This window comes from Oryza brachyantha, chromosome 9, assembly GCF_000231095.2.
Source record: "Oryza brachyantha chromosome 9, ObraRS2, whole genome shotgun sequence".
In the NCBI taxonomy this organism is placed as follows: domain Eukaryota; kingdom Viridiplantae; phylum Streptophyta; class Magnoliopsida; order Poales; family Poaceae; genus Oryza; species Oryza brachyantha.
Genome location: NC_023171.2, coordinates 14,156,638 through 14,172,000, shown reverse-complemented (window position 1 = coordinate 14,172,000; position 15,363 = coordinate 14,156,638). Strand labels below are relative to the sequence as shown.

The window sequence follows — 15,363 nt, the reverse complement described above, 5'->3', positions numbered from 1 at the left end:
TCTTGAATTTGAATTGATTTTGCCTGGATTCGAACACAAATTATGTTTATGTGGTTGTTGTTTGGAATAGAGAAAAGTTATGATTGACCTACCCAAATTGTTTCGTCTATCCCATAAATATTTACTTTTAACGTTTTTCACATAAATTAGTCGTAGGGAGAAATGAATATGGTTTTTCTCATTATACTCTCAGACAAATTAGTTGCATTCTTTAGGGTGCAATTAAATATACATGCCTTACCTTGATTGGCTATAAACTTAAGAGATAAAATCTTTCTCAAGCAAATGATGAACGCTAGAAATAAAGTATTTGTGAAATACTGTCTTGACAAGACAGTCTTGCTTTGATTTTCCTCCCACCCTAACGTGATACTATTAGAACTTTTTGAACCCTATAAACTTACCTCCCTTACTCAAATACAACCCGATTTTAATCATACCTGAAACGCAGTTTAATCATAAAATATCTTAAACTGTAAATATATTTAGGTTGCGATTGTTTGGTTTTTCAAGTCAAAAAACTAAACAACATATTTATAAGACAAAAATAATTTATAAATAAATTTTTATATATGTGTTATTCGTAATCTAAAAGCAAATTATTACAAATAAACTATAATAAAAACTTCAAAATCAACTTTAATTTAATGTTAAAAATAAAATTTAGCTTATAAATATAAGTAAAAGCGAAAAGATTAGTTTTTTTACACTCCCCGTCCTAAAAAGACGATCCATGGCCACGAATTTGAGGAAAGCGACCCTCTGACTTACGGTCGAATGACTTCACCAATCGCTAAAAAGGGCCATAGTAAAGTGGATTTACCTGTCAATGACTTAAAATCATTAGGTACTTCAGTTAGAACCCATGTTTGGACATATATCCCCCAAAACGGAAGCAGAGTACAGCCAACAAATAGGCAGGCCAACGTGTCAAACTTCATGAATTTTTTTGAGAAATATTATTATTTTTATGAAGAATCGTAAAATTGAAGACCATCTACGAAAATTCGTAAAATTAGATACCTGTCGAACGGAGGATGGCCGATAGGGATCTGTCGACAGGATGCTATTTGGCAGGAGGCCCTATCGAACGGGGGAAGGACGACCGGGCCCACCACCTGTCATCGCGTGCCCTGTCGACCAACGGCTGTTCGACAGCCTGCACCCATGAGCCTGTCGATCTTCATATGTTCTTTAGTCTGTTGTAATTAGATAAGCTATTTGAAATATGACGGAACGAAAGACCCAGGAAAGAAGAAGAATGCACCAAAAGCTGATGGTTGTTTCTTGGTGTAAGTGAATGCAACAAAAAGACCCGATGTCAGTCAAAAAAGTGGGCAATCGAAATTATGGTATTCGATAGGCTATTGCCCTGTCGACCAATGGAAGGACGACATGACCCTGTAGAACTGCAATTGTTTGACAGGCCCTGTCGACGTCGTATCCATTCGATCGGGTGCCCAGTCGAACTCTGATTGTTCGATATGTACCCTATTGACCTACAGCAGTTCGATAAGCTACTAATTTTGCGGTTTTCCTGAAACGGTCCTCAATTTTACGATTTTTCATAAAAATAATAATATTTCTCAAAAAAAAATTCGTGTACTCACTGCCCATATTATGATGTACTACACACAGATGCAATTGAAAAGCCCGGTTAATCGATGGTATCGCCAATTCCGATCAAGGAGGCCTTTTCTCTTTTTTGCTTTTTTTATAGAAAGACGAAACGATATATTTATAAATAAAATAATTTATAAATAAAAATTTTAGAGATTTTTAACATACTTAAAAAATACCTCAAGATACTAAATTTTTCAACGTAAAAATGTATCTTGAGTTACCGGAATTTTGTACTAAAATTTTTTGGTACCTCAAGATATTTTTTAAGAAAGTTAAAAGCTCAAATTTTTATATCTGTATTTTTAGCGATCTAACAACTAATGCTGAAAAATAAAATACGATAAAAATAATTTCAAAATCAACTTTAAGATTAAAAATTTAAATATTAGTTTATAAACTTAGGCAAAATTCAGGCTCGGATTGCCGTCATTAGACGGGCGAGACCATCTGAAGAGACATGTATCCATTACTCCTACACAGCTCCATCTAGGTACTGCACCAGTATATCTGGTGACATAAATGATACAAATTGGCCCAAGTAGTTGGATGTTCCATCTCCATTCCCGGCCTCCTCACGGCGTCGATCTACTTGTCTCGGCCAACAAAAATGCAGCTACTGCTGCTGCTGATGCTGCTGCAGTGATGCCGGTGAAGCCCAAATGACCAATCATACATGGATGGACCAATCGGTGTCACTTGTCAGCTCATGGCCCTTTAAAACGTAAGACTGAAAAAACATGTATAGAAAAGTATAGAATTTTTTATAAGCGTAATACAACACAGAGAGGATCGAAAAACATGGAAATGTCCATTTGAATGAACCATGAATAAAAGATAGGGATTAGAGAAGAGTGGTAGACTCAACAGGAAAATTTCTGTAAGATTTGGATCTCATATTAACTTTCCTCCGAAAATTCTTTGTATTGAGGTATTTCAACGGATTGTTTGAGGCCTGGATCCTTTGTTTCAAATGATTATTGAGGTCCTGTTTGAAACGCCGGACTGTAAAAACATAGCAAATATAGGATTTTGATATGAATATAAGTGTAAAAAGAGGATTACACAGAGAAAAACAAAATTGATTGTTTGATTGGATCATAGGAAAATTCAAGAATTAGAGAAGAGATAATAACTAAAAGGGAAGTTTACAGGAAATTTGACCTCATGCTAACTTTCCTCCAAATTTCTTCCTCTCTAGCCATTCCATAGGAATTTCATAGGACCCTTTGAATACCCATCCTTTTTTTTTCAAATGAACAAATAGGAATTATTTTCTATAGCATTCAAAACCTACCAGTTTCCTATGTTTTCCTTACTCATTAAAGAAATATAAATAAGAATTTTTTTTCTAAGGATTCAAATCCTACAAAATTTATATCTTCTTTTTCCCAGTTGTTGGCACGTTCGTTTTGGCGCACCCGCCGCAGATACGCAACCAATGCATCGATCTCTACCTGCTTTGATGCAGCTTGTGATGATCCCAGTACCAATAGCCATTAATCTGCTGCTGCTGCTGCTGCTACGAGAAGATCGATCTGACGCGTAGTTAGCGACAGGAAGCTGCCTGCTAGTACTGACACTGTTAGGCCAAGCTGTACTGGTGATGTGCATTCGCTGCTTCTCCGACAGAGAAATCTAGCTAACCGGATCGATCGGTTACAAGTAAATCAGATGATCCTGACATTCTATATATTGCATTGCGCACAAGCACAGCTAGATATATGATCATGTTTGCTCCACGTGTTTTTGGTGTATAGCCAATAGGCGATCTGAACTTTGAGTAGCAGGAGTATGATCTCTGAATTATCGAGCTAGCTTTCATATCTGATTAATGCTAGTGGTTGCAATGCGTCTACCAGCTTTGGAGTGATGAGCTCGCGCCGAATTTGATATACTACTAGCTAAGCAACGGCGGCGGCGGCGGCGGAGACGGCGATGATCTCGTCGGTTAGCCTCGTCGGCGGCAACATCACCCGCTGCATCGTCACCTGCGTCTTCGCCGCAGGTAAACTGCACACCACCTGCATCATCCTGTACGCGCGCGTGTTCGTGTTCACCTTTGTGTAGATGCATCGATCGCTGTCGCTGATGATGATGTGATGCTGTCATCTGCGCCTCTGCATGCGTGCAAGCCGGTGCGATCATTGGCGCCATCGTCGGCGTCTTGGCGGGCTTCGCGAACGAGGACGGGATGGTTCAGGGGACGCTGATCGGGGCGATCTCCGGAGCTTTCATCGCCATGGAGGTCGTCGACTCGCTCGCCAAGATATGGTGCTGCGACGAGTACTCCGTCGCCACTCGAGCTCGCCTCATGGTTAGCTCCTGCCTGTTTCTTGCCTGCTGGGATCAATTGCTTCGTGCAAAGAAAAAAGTTTTCATCGCCGTGGATGCAGACTAACCGAGCTCGATCCTGGCTAGCTCAGCTTCTTGTGTTCTGGAATCTCTTGATCGATCGCCTCGCCGTGCGCACCTCCGTGTTCCCTACCTTAACAACGGTGTTGGATAGCCAGGTACTCCTACTGAAGAAAATTTGACGCTTTCTGAATTTCACCATGCGTTTAATTACACTCTGTCTAGCTGAAATCACCAAACTGAATATTTCTAGAGAAAGTTTAATGGTAGAGCCTACCTGTAGTTATAAGTTCATATTAGCCAACAGGTATAAGGTTGACTCCACCATATTTATTTTTTTACTTATATATTTAATACATTTATTTTAAAGAACGTGCATAGATAATTATCTAACGTTTCTCATTTTTTATTTTATGTCTCGTTCAGTTATGTTTGTGGTTATATTGGGCGATATATTTGTAAAAGAAAAAGTTTATAAATAAAATTTTTATATACTTGTTCTTAACGATCTAAAAGCAAGGCTGAAAAATAAATTATGACAAAATTTTTTTCTAAAATCAACTCTAGAATTAAAGTTTAAAAATTTAAATTTTAGCTTATAAGCATAAGCGAAAGCGAAAATACAATGATATTAAAACATATTGTACTTGTTCTTTAAAGAAACTTTTAACTGGAGCTCAAAACAGTCTTCGATGTGACAAAATCAAATTTCTTGCCTCCTAAGCATTCATTTTGAGCAAAGCACAATTAATGCGCGCTAACGGAGGTTACGTTTATGATCTTGGTGCCATTGGTTATGTCTAGCTGAATGCTATGCCGTCGCGCCATGGTCGAGCAGAGATGAACGGCGGCGACCTGTTCGACCGGAGCCACCCGGTGGCGGGCATGCGGCGGGCCGCCGTCGACGAGCTTCCGGTGATCAAGCTCACGCCGTCGCAGACGGACGCCACCAGCTGCCCCATCTGCCTTCACGTACGTCGTCGTCGTCGTCGACAACACCATGCCTTAGCTTTCTTCCATGAATAGAACAGATGCAAGATCGAGTCAGAGATGCGTCATGTCAGGTGCAGTTGAATTCACAGCTTCTTCGTCTCTCTCGTAGGATTTCAAGGCCGGCGAGAGCGCCAGGAGATTGCCGGCGTGCTGCCACATCTTCCATCTGGCGTGCATCGACAACTGGCTCCTCTGGCATGCCCAGTGCCCGATGTGCCGCCGTGCTGTCTACTGAAATGCAGAGGTGTACAGGTATACAGACGAACAGCCATCGTTGCCAGCATGTTGGAAAGTTCCAGGAAAGCCTGGAGCAGGGTTCGCAAAGCTGGCAAAAGCCCATCGGTTTTCATGGTCTTTTAATGTGGTTTGAAATCGATTTCCGGTTAGAATTTCAAATGTTTTTTTTTGACAAATTCAGATGTCAAACAGTAAATTGAGTCAAAATTTGTCAAAGGAACAACCGAAATTTGTCAAAAACTGTGATACCGGCACAGCTCAAGATCAGTGGTCAATTCATAATGTAAACCTGACCTGGAGACCATTTGTTCCACAAGGTATCTAACAGAGATTAATTTATGCGAAGAGAAATCCTTGAACTTCAAAAAAGAAAAGAATTTCTGCTGAAAATATACCTGCATGTGCAAAACCTGCTCAGTGCCCCAATATCGCCAGCATATGGATAGAACATCATGGCATGACCAGATTGCATGACAGGGTAACCATGTGGTGCGACAAGAGAACGGCAACACTGGCAACAAAGAGAATCCTCTCCTGATATCAAACTAAACGAATAATTACAAGCAGTAAGTAGATGCCCACAAGAATGGCCCTACAACCCCCCCCCCCCCCCCCCCCCCCCCCACACACACACACACACAGAGACAACCAACATGGTACTACTCTACAGGTTAACATCAACACACAGATTCTTGGGGTCCAAAAACTGGGGCAAATGCAACAAGCTCCTACTAAAATGTGGGGGCACTAAAAAGTCATGTAGCATCCACTGAAATGTGAGAGTATGGCCCCTCCACACAGGGCCGCTTCTCGGTAGCATTCTCTGAATCTTTGGGTTCAGCATGTGTTAGAAGGTCTTCGTAGAGTTTGACAGAATCCTTGGAGAATTCGGTCAGCGATTCGAATATACTGGCCAGGCCGATCTTGAATCCGTTGAGAGTGACGTCGTGCGTGTCACGCATACAAGCATGGTGCTTCGCCTTCTCGGCTTCGACCCTCTTCCTCAGTACATTCAGCATCTCCTTCTTCTCTGACAGCTGCTCCATGCGCTGCTTAGCGTCCTGCTCAGGCCTGTGCTCCAGGAGCTTGGTCTCAATAACCTTGTTTTCTGCTCTCTTGTAAGCAGTGATCTTCTTGTCCATCTCTTTTGCAAGACTGTCCACCTTTCTTTTCTGCTGTTGCTCTTCCCCTTGCTTGAGCCATAGCACTCTCACGCTTCTGATAAAGTTTCTCATGGTGAAAGCTACCCGCTTGTTTTGAAACTTTGACAGCGTAGTGTACCAGTCATGACAAATCACAACCAAAGGTGGAGCACTGGACCTATCAGGTGCAATCGATGATATCCCTCTAGAGTAGCGGATGGTATCTGTTAGAATAAACTTCGACAGCCAACCATCAAGAGCTTCAATATATGCTTTCTGAGCGTTGACATAAATCATAAAGCAGGACCTCCAATTCCGCAGTTCAGCCTCCAACTTAAGAGTAGCATGCCGCTGGGCATCGTTACAGAATTTGCCATAAGCAGGACATGTGAATGAATTCACCTCAAACATTATCTGTCTCTGGGTTTCATGTGAGTCCACCATTATTTTCCAAGTTCTTGTCAACCTGCCAAGAAGGCAAGCAAGCCGTCAGTTTTAACAACAGGAATGGCATAACAGTCCTACTCCTACACATATGGATTTAAGGTCAGCTTACCCCTGCAACAGCTCAACAAGTTGTGGCTGCAGTTCCTCATCCCGCAATTTTTGAATTTTATCAGATATGGATTCCGCTGCCCGTAGAGAAACCCAGATCCTTGTGTACAAGTCTCTAACAGTCGTCCTAGTTTTTTCAGCGCAGCGCAGCTCTGAACCTTTGGCGTCTTGGTTCCTCAGCTGCACACACTTCTTCTCATAAGTTTGTCGGATTTGATCTATAGCCTGTACAGTGCCAAATAATTTTAATATGATGAGAATACATTAGATAAGGCCTTGTTTAGTTCCCAAAATTTTTTTCTAAAAACATCACATCGAATCTTTGGACACCTAAATAAAACATTAAACATAGATGAACCAAAAAACTAATTGCACAGTTACGGAAGAAATCTTGAGACGAATCTTTTGAGCCTAATTAGTTCATGATTAGTCATAAGTGCTACAGTAACCAACATGTGCTAGCAGCGGATTAATTAGGCTCAAAAGATTCGTCTCGCGGTTTCTAGGCTAGCCGTCAAATTCGTTTTTTCATTCGTGTCCAAAAACCCCTTCCGACATCCGGTCAAAACATTTGACGTGACAGTTCTCTCAAAAATTTTCTCAATCTAAACACCACCTAACTTTAAAAAACGCATTTTCTGAACATGCTAACAGAGTACAAAATGGAACAATCAGAGAGCCCAACAAACAACATAAACTGTGGTGCTCTGAAATTGATACATCATATAACACTGTCAGTGAGATGACCCACGTCCAGAGCACCCAGGGTAGGTTCCAAACTTAGCTTCATACACTAATTTGATCACAAAGTGTGCCACTTTATCTCAGATAATTAAGCGTTTCAACCATAGATGGAATGGAACGATAGTGCCATGCACATAAAGATAATCCAATATGCACTCTTTTCTTTATTTGTGCAGCCACATTAAAATATCAAATGACTACACGACATGCAGATACATGAGGATTAAGAGCTCAGTAAAATCAAATGGAATCATGAACTAAGACATCAATAACACACCTTAACTTCTTCATAGAGTTTCTTCTCCCAGGCATACAATCTCCCTAAAGTCTGTGAGTGACTTCCTGACTTCATCCCACCATAATCATCGAATATATCACTCTTAGTTTCACTCTTGTCAGTCCATGACAAACTATTCGAGCTCGCTCCCAGCTCACTCCTGTACGATGAGGACACAGATGACGGGGATCGATGCCATGTAATGGCGTGGATTATTTTTGATGAATTTTCTGCAGCAATTAAGGAATACAAAGGTTAAGCATTACACACATACTAGCAAGTGATAATATCATAATACCATGTGCTGACAATGTATTGCAAACGAAGGAACAGTGTTAATGAATCTCTCTAACAGAAGAACTGAAAGAACAGATTCATGACACTAATCATCAAGCAGGTGACTTTAGCCTTTTGCAGCCCGAAAAGAATCCCTTTGGCTATCAACAATCATCAAGCAACCCATATAGTAGCATCAAAAGGGATAAAAAAAAACATTGGTCCAATGAAATGACTGCAAAGTAGAAAAAGGGATAACAAATTGACAGTGGGTGGCTATTACATCAGCCAAGAATATTTAAAGGCACTTTTTTATGAAATATGCTCTGTCTAATCTCCAGAGGCACAGGCGGTCCTAAACAAAGAACAGTACCATCTAAATTCCATGATACCCCTGAGTATAAAAAGGTATCCAAGTTCTAACAAATGCCTTTGTTGGATAAAAGATCTATTTCGAAACCACTCAAAACTCGCAGCTTTACACCCAAAAACCTTGCAATTTCCACAAACAGAAAAAGGGATTTGGTGATCCATTCTCGGCAGTACGATGCGAGTGGCATAGATCGAGTAAGTGGCAGTAAGAAAGAGAGAGAAATCGAGGCAAGTAAAGTTATGGAACGCAGTAAAGGCGAGACCTTTGAGCTCTGGGACACGGGAGGCGGCCTCGAGCATGCCGGTCACCTCCTGGCCGGCCTCGGCGGCGCGCGCGAAGAGCTCCTCGATCTCCTTGAGCGCCGCGAGCAGCTCGCGCCCCGGCTGCGACACGGCCACCTCCAGTCCTCCGCCATTGTTGCTCGCCGCCACCTCGCCAACGTCTTTACCCTCTTCTTGCTTGGCCACTCCGAGAGAGGCCCCCGCTGCCTTGGGGGTCTTGGCGCTCGCCGCCTTTGCCCCCTCGTCGTCTTCCTCCTCCGCCTCCTCCAGCTCCGGGATCCCCTCCCGCTCCCTCACCGCGCGCATCTCCTCGTCGCTGATGGCCGCGGCCGCCGCCACCTCCTCCGCCCCGTAGAACGGGTTAAAGAAATCCCACCCGCCAGCCGCCGGAGCCGCAGGAGGCGGCGGCGTCGTCGTCTCCGGCGGGGCGTAGTAGTAGGGGCACCCCAGCTCCGGCGACTGCGCCCCGCCGTCATCCACCTCCACCGTCCGCTCCCCCTCCTCCTCCCGCGCCGCCGCCGCCTCCCCCGTCGACGTCAGCGCCGCCGTGGCCGCCCCCGCCGCCGCCTTGGGCGAGCCGGGAGGCGACGACGTCGGGGTGGGGAGCGTAATAAGTATCGGCGCCGGCGCGGTGTGCCGCGCCACGAACACGTCCACGGCGTCCGCGACCGACCGCAGCGCCGCCGCGTACGCCGCGTGCGCCCCGGCCAGCGCGAACCTTCGGTCAGCCGCCGCCTTTATGAGCCGCTTCCGGTCGCGGCACACCGCCACGGGGTCCCCCCACCCGCCTCCGCCTCCCCCGCCACCGCCGGCGAGGCGGGAGGCGGCGCAGTTCCCCATCCCACCACCACCACCACCTCCACTAATGAGGTTTTTGAGGAGGGTTTAGCCGAAGAAGAGAGTGGAAGTGAGAGTGGAGAAGGTGGTGGTGGTGGTGGTGGTGGGGAGTAGTCAAAGTCAAAGTGGGGGTGTGTGCAAAGACAGTGGGAGAGAGGAGAGGGGAAAAGGAGGGTCAGGTGGTGGTGGTGATGGAGAGGGGTGAAATTTTGTTGGTTGTGGGGGGTGGGGGCTAGTGGTTGAAGAAGGGGGGAGGGGTGGGGAGGAGGAGCCCTAAATTCTGATGATGATGATGGCCAGGGAATCTTGGGTGATTTGTTAATGTGGGCCACAAAGATTTGGGTTTTGTGGGGTTGGGAGGAGTGATGTGCCATTATGGCCACTCAATATTGCTATGGTTACACTATAATGTGGCAGAGTAACATCACGCATGAGAATAAATGGTTTCAGATCATTTTGCATTACTGCCTAATTAGGGGGTGATTATTTGGTTTATTCAGAAAAAAAATCAAATGGTATATTTATAAATAAATAAAAATTTATAAATAAAACTTTTATATACATGTTCTTTAGGATCTTGAAGTCTGGTTGAAAATAAATCGATGAAAAAACTCTAAAATCTTAAGACTAAAAATTTAAATTTTAGCTTAACCACAAGTAAAAGAGAAAAGATTGGACTTGTACTGCTCATTGACATATAAATGTGTCTTCAGAAGTGCCGCATAGAATCTCATTGTAGTATGAACACATTTAGGGCTGGTTAAGATGGATGGTACTGATAGATCGATGGATTATTTGATTTTCATTGTGGCTATTTATGGATATATGATGCATTAAGTTCTGTAAAGCTGTTGAAAAAAGTTGTGCGCAAAACATATTGTTTAAGAGTTTAGGATTTCTTAACCAATTTCATCGACAAAATTTATCCATTCAATATGTATGTACTCACCCCCAAAAAAATTCTACTTTACCTCTAAGGCCCATTGATTCGCAGGGAAATCATAGAAAGTTATGATTATTTTAATCTTACGGAAAAAAATTCAGCCTTCGAAACAATGAAATGCATCCTACCATTTCTTTTGAAATTCCTATGAATTGGACAATTCTATGGATATTTTAGAGAAAAATAAATACTAATTCATATGTTTGAATCAAACAACAGTTTTTAACTTTCATGGTTTTAATTCCTATAGAAATCTAGTATACATGATATTCCCTTCATATGTACCGTGTTTTCGTTCAGAGGAGTCCTTGATCAGGAGTGTTTTGGTTTTTGTTATTCTCCTTAATTTTGTTGTGGGATGCCGTGTGATGTTTCTTTCAAGAGGGGGTGCTACATGCGAACGAAGATTTATCCATGAAAAAACGTGATGCGAGCACATTCGAATGAAAAAGTACATTCGGGTCGAGGTCGAGCAGGCTGATTCGCGCGGGCAATGATGATGATGCACAGAGCAGGCAAAGGTGTTGCATATATGCAACCAAAGCTGATGTTGACCCGAGTCTTGTGAGCACTATGCCACCGCTTCTTTTTTTTTCCCTATGTTTATAAGTCAAAATTTAAATTTTAATTTTAAAATTAAAATTGATTTTAGATTTTTTATCAGATTTTATATTTTAGAATTAGTTCTTAATCACGAAAAAAACTATACATGAAATTTGTATTCACAAATATTTTAATTTATAAATATGCTATTACACTCACCGTCTGCCCGTCTCAGCCGGCCCAGCAACAGGTGAGCAGCAAGCAACTGAAAAAAAGCGATCAACAGCCTCCATTGGTCTCTCTGCATGAGATGAACACATCAAAGCCATCCGGTATTACTTTTGGAAACTCGGTTTCGATTTCGCCAAGGATGAAAGTACAGAACACAAGGTGGACTGCACATAGCGACTAGACTCATTATCATAAAAATCAATCCGTCCAAATTTAAGTCGGAAGAAGTTTCGTGGTGTTTGCATTTCAGAAATAGTTAAAAAAAATGACCATAAGTCTTCTCTCAGGAAGACTTCTTCCCTAAATTCATAAATTAACACGACAGTTATATTTACGACTAATTATTATGTTAATAAAACAATATACTAACAGCACGATACTTAATATTGGCTTCATCGATAATATGATATGTCAGATATCTCGCATAGTCAGTGAAAGAGTGTGGGTACATCCGCACAATAGAGTGTGAACGAAAGTATGTATATAATCGGAAAATTGTTATGTGTACAACTCAATCATCCGTCATTTTTATCTAATTAATGTTATACTGTTTTAGTCGTACCACTAGTACGATAGCGTGAGTTTGTGTTTCAGGAAAACAAAACTGGAAAGGCAGTACAAAAGGCAATGTCTATTGCCGGCCTTCCAGGAGGCAATGAAGAACCCATCGGTCAACACTTGTGAACAGTGGTAACAACACGCCACGCAATGCGCCTGCTCGCCTCACCGGGCGCCGATCATTGCATTGCATCCATGGCATGGGCCTGCTACGGCGCTCTTTCAGTAAATTAATCTAAACCAGTATATTTTTATATGATTTAGATTTATTTATATTGTCATTTCACTTAACTGTGCCAGAAACACGGACGATTGTTTAGAAATACAAACTTAGGTGGTGTTTGGGACAAGGGACTTATTTTTAGTCACTTGTCACATCGAATGTTTGGAAACTTATTATAAATAGTAAACGTAGATTATTAATAAAACACATCCATAATCTTGGACTAATTCACAAGACGAATCTATTGAGCCTAATTAATCCATGATTAGCTTATGTGATGCTACAGTAAATATGGTCTAATTATGGATTAATTAGGCTTAAAAAATTCGTCTCGTGTATTACCACTTATTTATTAAATTAGTTTGTTTATTAGTCTATGTTTAATACTTCAAATTAGTGTCCAAATATCTGATATGACATGAGGCTAAAAAGTTTAGCTTCATCTAAACAACCCCTTAGAGAGGTAAAAACCTATATTTGGGTGTGTGCGGAAGGATGCATGTGCTAGATATCCATAAGATTTGACTGAATGGATACAAATTTTTGGGAAAAATTGGTAAAATCATAAATAGCAACATTACCACTGATTAAAGTGCTAAAATAATCATATAAACCGATAGCTTAGATCAATTATATTGAGATTATAATACTACTGGTAGAGAGCGGCTTTCTTCAATGGCATTGGATGGCTGCTGTCCCTCAGCTCGCCCTGTGCGCCCCCACATCATTTGCTTGCGCTCGTCTCGTCCATCCTTTTGATACGCTAGCTGTGCGTGTCACGGATGAGCAGCGCAGACATCCAGCAGCTACCCACCAATGTAGTACTAGCACTAATCCTCCAGTTCCCTGCCAATTAGTAGCATCATCATCATGCATCACCTTGTCCTAATCTCCTTGTCACTAGTGGTACTAATCCATCAGTAGCATAGTATATTATCAGAACTCTCTTCTCCATGTACTGCTGGGGCTTAAACAAAAACATCTGGAGACAAAAAAGCAGGCTGCTGCTGCTCCTGCTGCAACTAGTAGTAGTAGGATAGCTGGTTAAACAATCCGACGAGCCCAAGTTACAATGGCAACGGGTTGTTCTTTGTTTGCTCACGCACACTCGGTCGATCGAGCAGCGCCAAATTGCAAAAGCATGGTGTGGTGGGCGACATGGATGCCGGATTCAGGTCCGGCTTTCCTGGAGCACACCAAGGGACTGTGCCCCGGTTCACAAGCGCCACTGCACTTTGGCTAACTGGTGCACGTAAAACGGAAAAATGTATGATTAATTGAATATCAATTATTATAAATTTAAAAATGAATTAATCTATTTAAGTAATTTTTATATTATTTTTTGAAAAAAATGTATTATTTAGCCATCTGTGAAGTATGCACTTACAAAAATAAAAGAGAGAAATAGCTTAGCACTGGCATTTGCGAACACGCCCTGGTGTGAGGACCCTATGTCAGCTAAGGTTCTCATATAATCTTAAAAAATCATATGTATTTTAAAGCAACATTTAGCTTCTGATAATCATGAGTTATAAATTCAAACGAAATAAAAATCGGAAGTTATACTAAAACTTAGCATTTCCAAATTTTAAAATGCTAATTTTTTTTGGCTATTTTGTATGCGGCGTGAGAACGAGCTGCAATTTTCACATTTTGTTCCTTTTGAAAAACTTATTTTATAAATAGTCCTGTAAAAAAATTTATTGCATAAATATAACTTTTTGACCGCGCCAACGTCATTGGCGCCGTCGTTGTATAAGACAGCGCCAATGACATTGGCGCCGTCCTTCTACCACACAAACTCAACAAAATCATTTGGAGGATGGCGCCAATGACCTTGGCACGGTCAAAAAGATCTATTTTTACCATAAATTTTTTCACAGATCTATTTATAAAATAAGTTTTTTAAAAGGGCTAAAATGTCAAAATTTCACTGAGAACGAGAGGATAGGAGAAGAAGGAAGAGAGCAGCGAGCCGGAAATCGGCGTGGGGTGGGGTGTCCACAGAAATAAGGTGCAGTGGGAAATCGCTGTATGTGTCTGTACTGCCTACTACACGTATCTCGGTCGTGTACTGTGCATGACACGCGTGAGAGTTACCTGTGCAATTTCCCTCTTTATTAATTATTTTTTCTTTTGTTCTGATGGTACGGTGGGCTATCTATCTATCTGGTGGGGGCAGGCACAGTAGAGTGGTCATGAATGGTCAGTGCCATGCAATGCAAAGAATTACTGGTACGGTTGATCAATTACTGTGTCGTCCTTGCCTTCCTGCCCCCGTTTATTTAATACACACACTCCCTAACTCCGCTGCTGCGAATAGTCCCAAATACTCCTCTTACGAGCGTCCCAACTGCTCATTTATTATATCCTTTATCTCTATGATGACTATAAATTGAACTCCAACAAAACGACTATCCTATCATTTTTAGATGTCATACATATTAGAAGAGAGAACATTCGTATTTAGATGATATCTCTCTATCCTCCAAAGAGATATAGAGAATGTCATATATGTATGATACAATGGAGTACAAAGAGATATAAAGAATGAAACTAATTTAAATGACCATCCAAATGAAGATATGGATGATCAAATTTAGATGAGTTATTGGGGATGCTCTAAATAAATGTAGACGATATATATACATAATGGTAAAAAGGTCTTGTAATGTACTCAATAAGCTGTAATTATATGCTTAAAGAGATTTGGGCAGTCAATATATATTAATAAAACAATTAGACATGATATAGATGATCTATTTAATTACAAAATGATATGGAGGAGAAGTATTTTTTTATGGTAATTCAAATAGAAATATGAATGATCAGATTTTGTACGGACGTTGGACATACTCTTATCTCCAAATTATTTTTGGTTTTTACACGCATGCTTCATGAACTAATAAACGATGCATTTCGTGTAAAATGTTTATATTAGAAAGTTTATCGTCTCATTTCTCTGAAGTAATTTTTTATAAAATTAGATATTTATTTATCTTTTACTAGAAAAACAACGCAACATAGCTAGTATTACTGTTCGTTCAGAGCAGTAGTAGTTGCATAGTTTACTGAAACGCCGTGGGATTCAATGTAGACGGTCGTCGGTTATAGCTTGATCAATAGTAGCATTGTTGTCCACTCCAACTTTATTCCATGTTATACACAAGTAATT

The 15,363-nt window shown here is 41.3% G+C and overlaps 2 protein-coding genes across 5 annotated transcripts; one reads left to right on the top strand and one right to left on the bottom strand.

The window, feature by feature from the left end:
• Positions 1 to 3,333: 3,333 nt before the first annotated feature.
• Positions 3,334 to 5,582, top strand: LOC102717551 (NEP1-interacting protein-like 1). Of its 4 annotated transcripts, none has more exons than XM_040527656.1 (5): positions 3,334 to 3,628; positions 3,756 to 3,937; positions 4,047 to 4,133; positions 4,780 to 4,947; positions 5,078 to 5,582. In XM_040527656.1, the coding sequence occupies exons 1-5, from the start codon at positions 3,559 to 3,561 to the stop codon at positions 5,201 to 5,203; spliced, it is 633 nt and encodes a 210-aa protein (XP_040383590.1). In that variant the 5' UTR covers positions 3,334 to 3,558; the 3' UTR covers positions 5,204 to 5,582. The 4 variants fall into 4 exon arrangements, with proteins under 4 accessions (XP_040383590.1, XP_040383589.1, XP_015696856.2 ...); XM_040527655.1 differs by having other exon boundaries at positions 4,017 to 4,133; XM_015841370.2 differs by having other exon boundaries at positions 3,747 to 3,937.
• A 135-nt stretch (positions 5,583 to 5,717) lies between these two features.
• On the bottom strand, positions 5,718 to 9,858 carry LOC102717278 (protein ALTERED PHOSPHATE STARVATION RESPONSE 1-like). The gene is made up of 4 exons (XM_006661428.3): positions 8,835 to 9,858; positions 7,924 to 8,153; positions 6,904 to 7,127; positions 5,718 to 6,813 (listed from the first exon to the last, which is right to left on the bottom strand). Exons 1-4 carry the CDS (start codon positions 9,691 to 9,693, stop codon positions 5,961 to 5,963), a joined length of 2,166 nt encoding a protein of 721 aa, XP_006661491.2. The 5' UTR covers positions 9,694 to 9,858; the 3' UTR covers positions 5,718 to 5,960.
• Between the last annotated feature and the right edge of the window lie 5,505 nt (positions 9,859 to 15,363).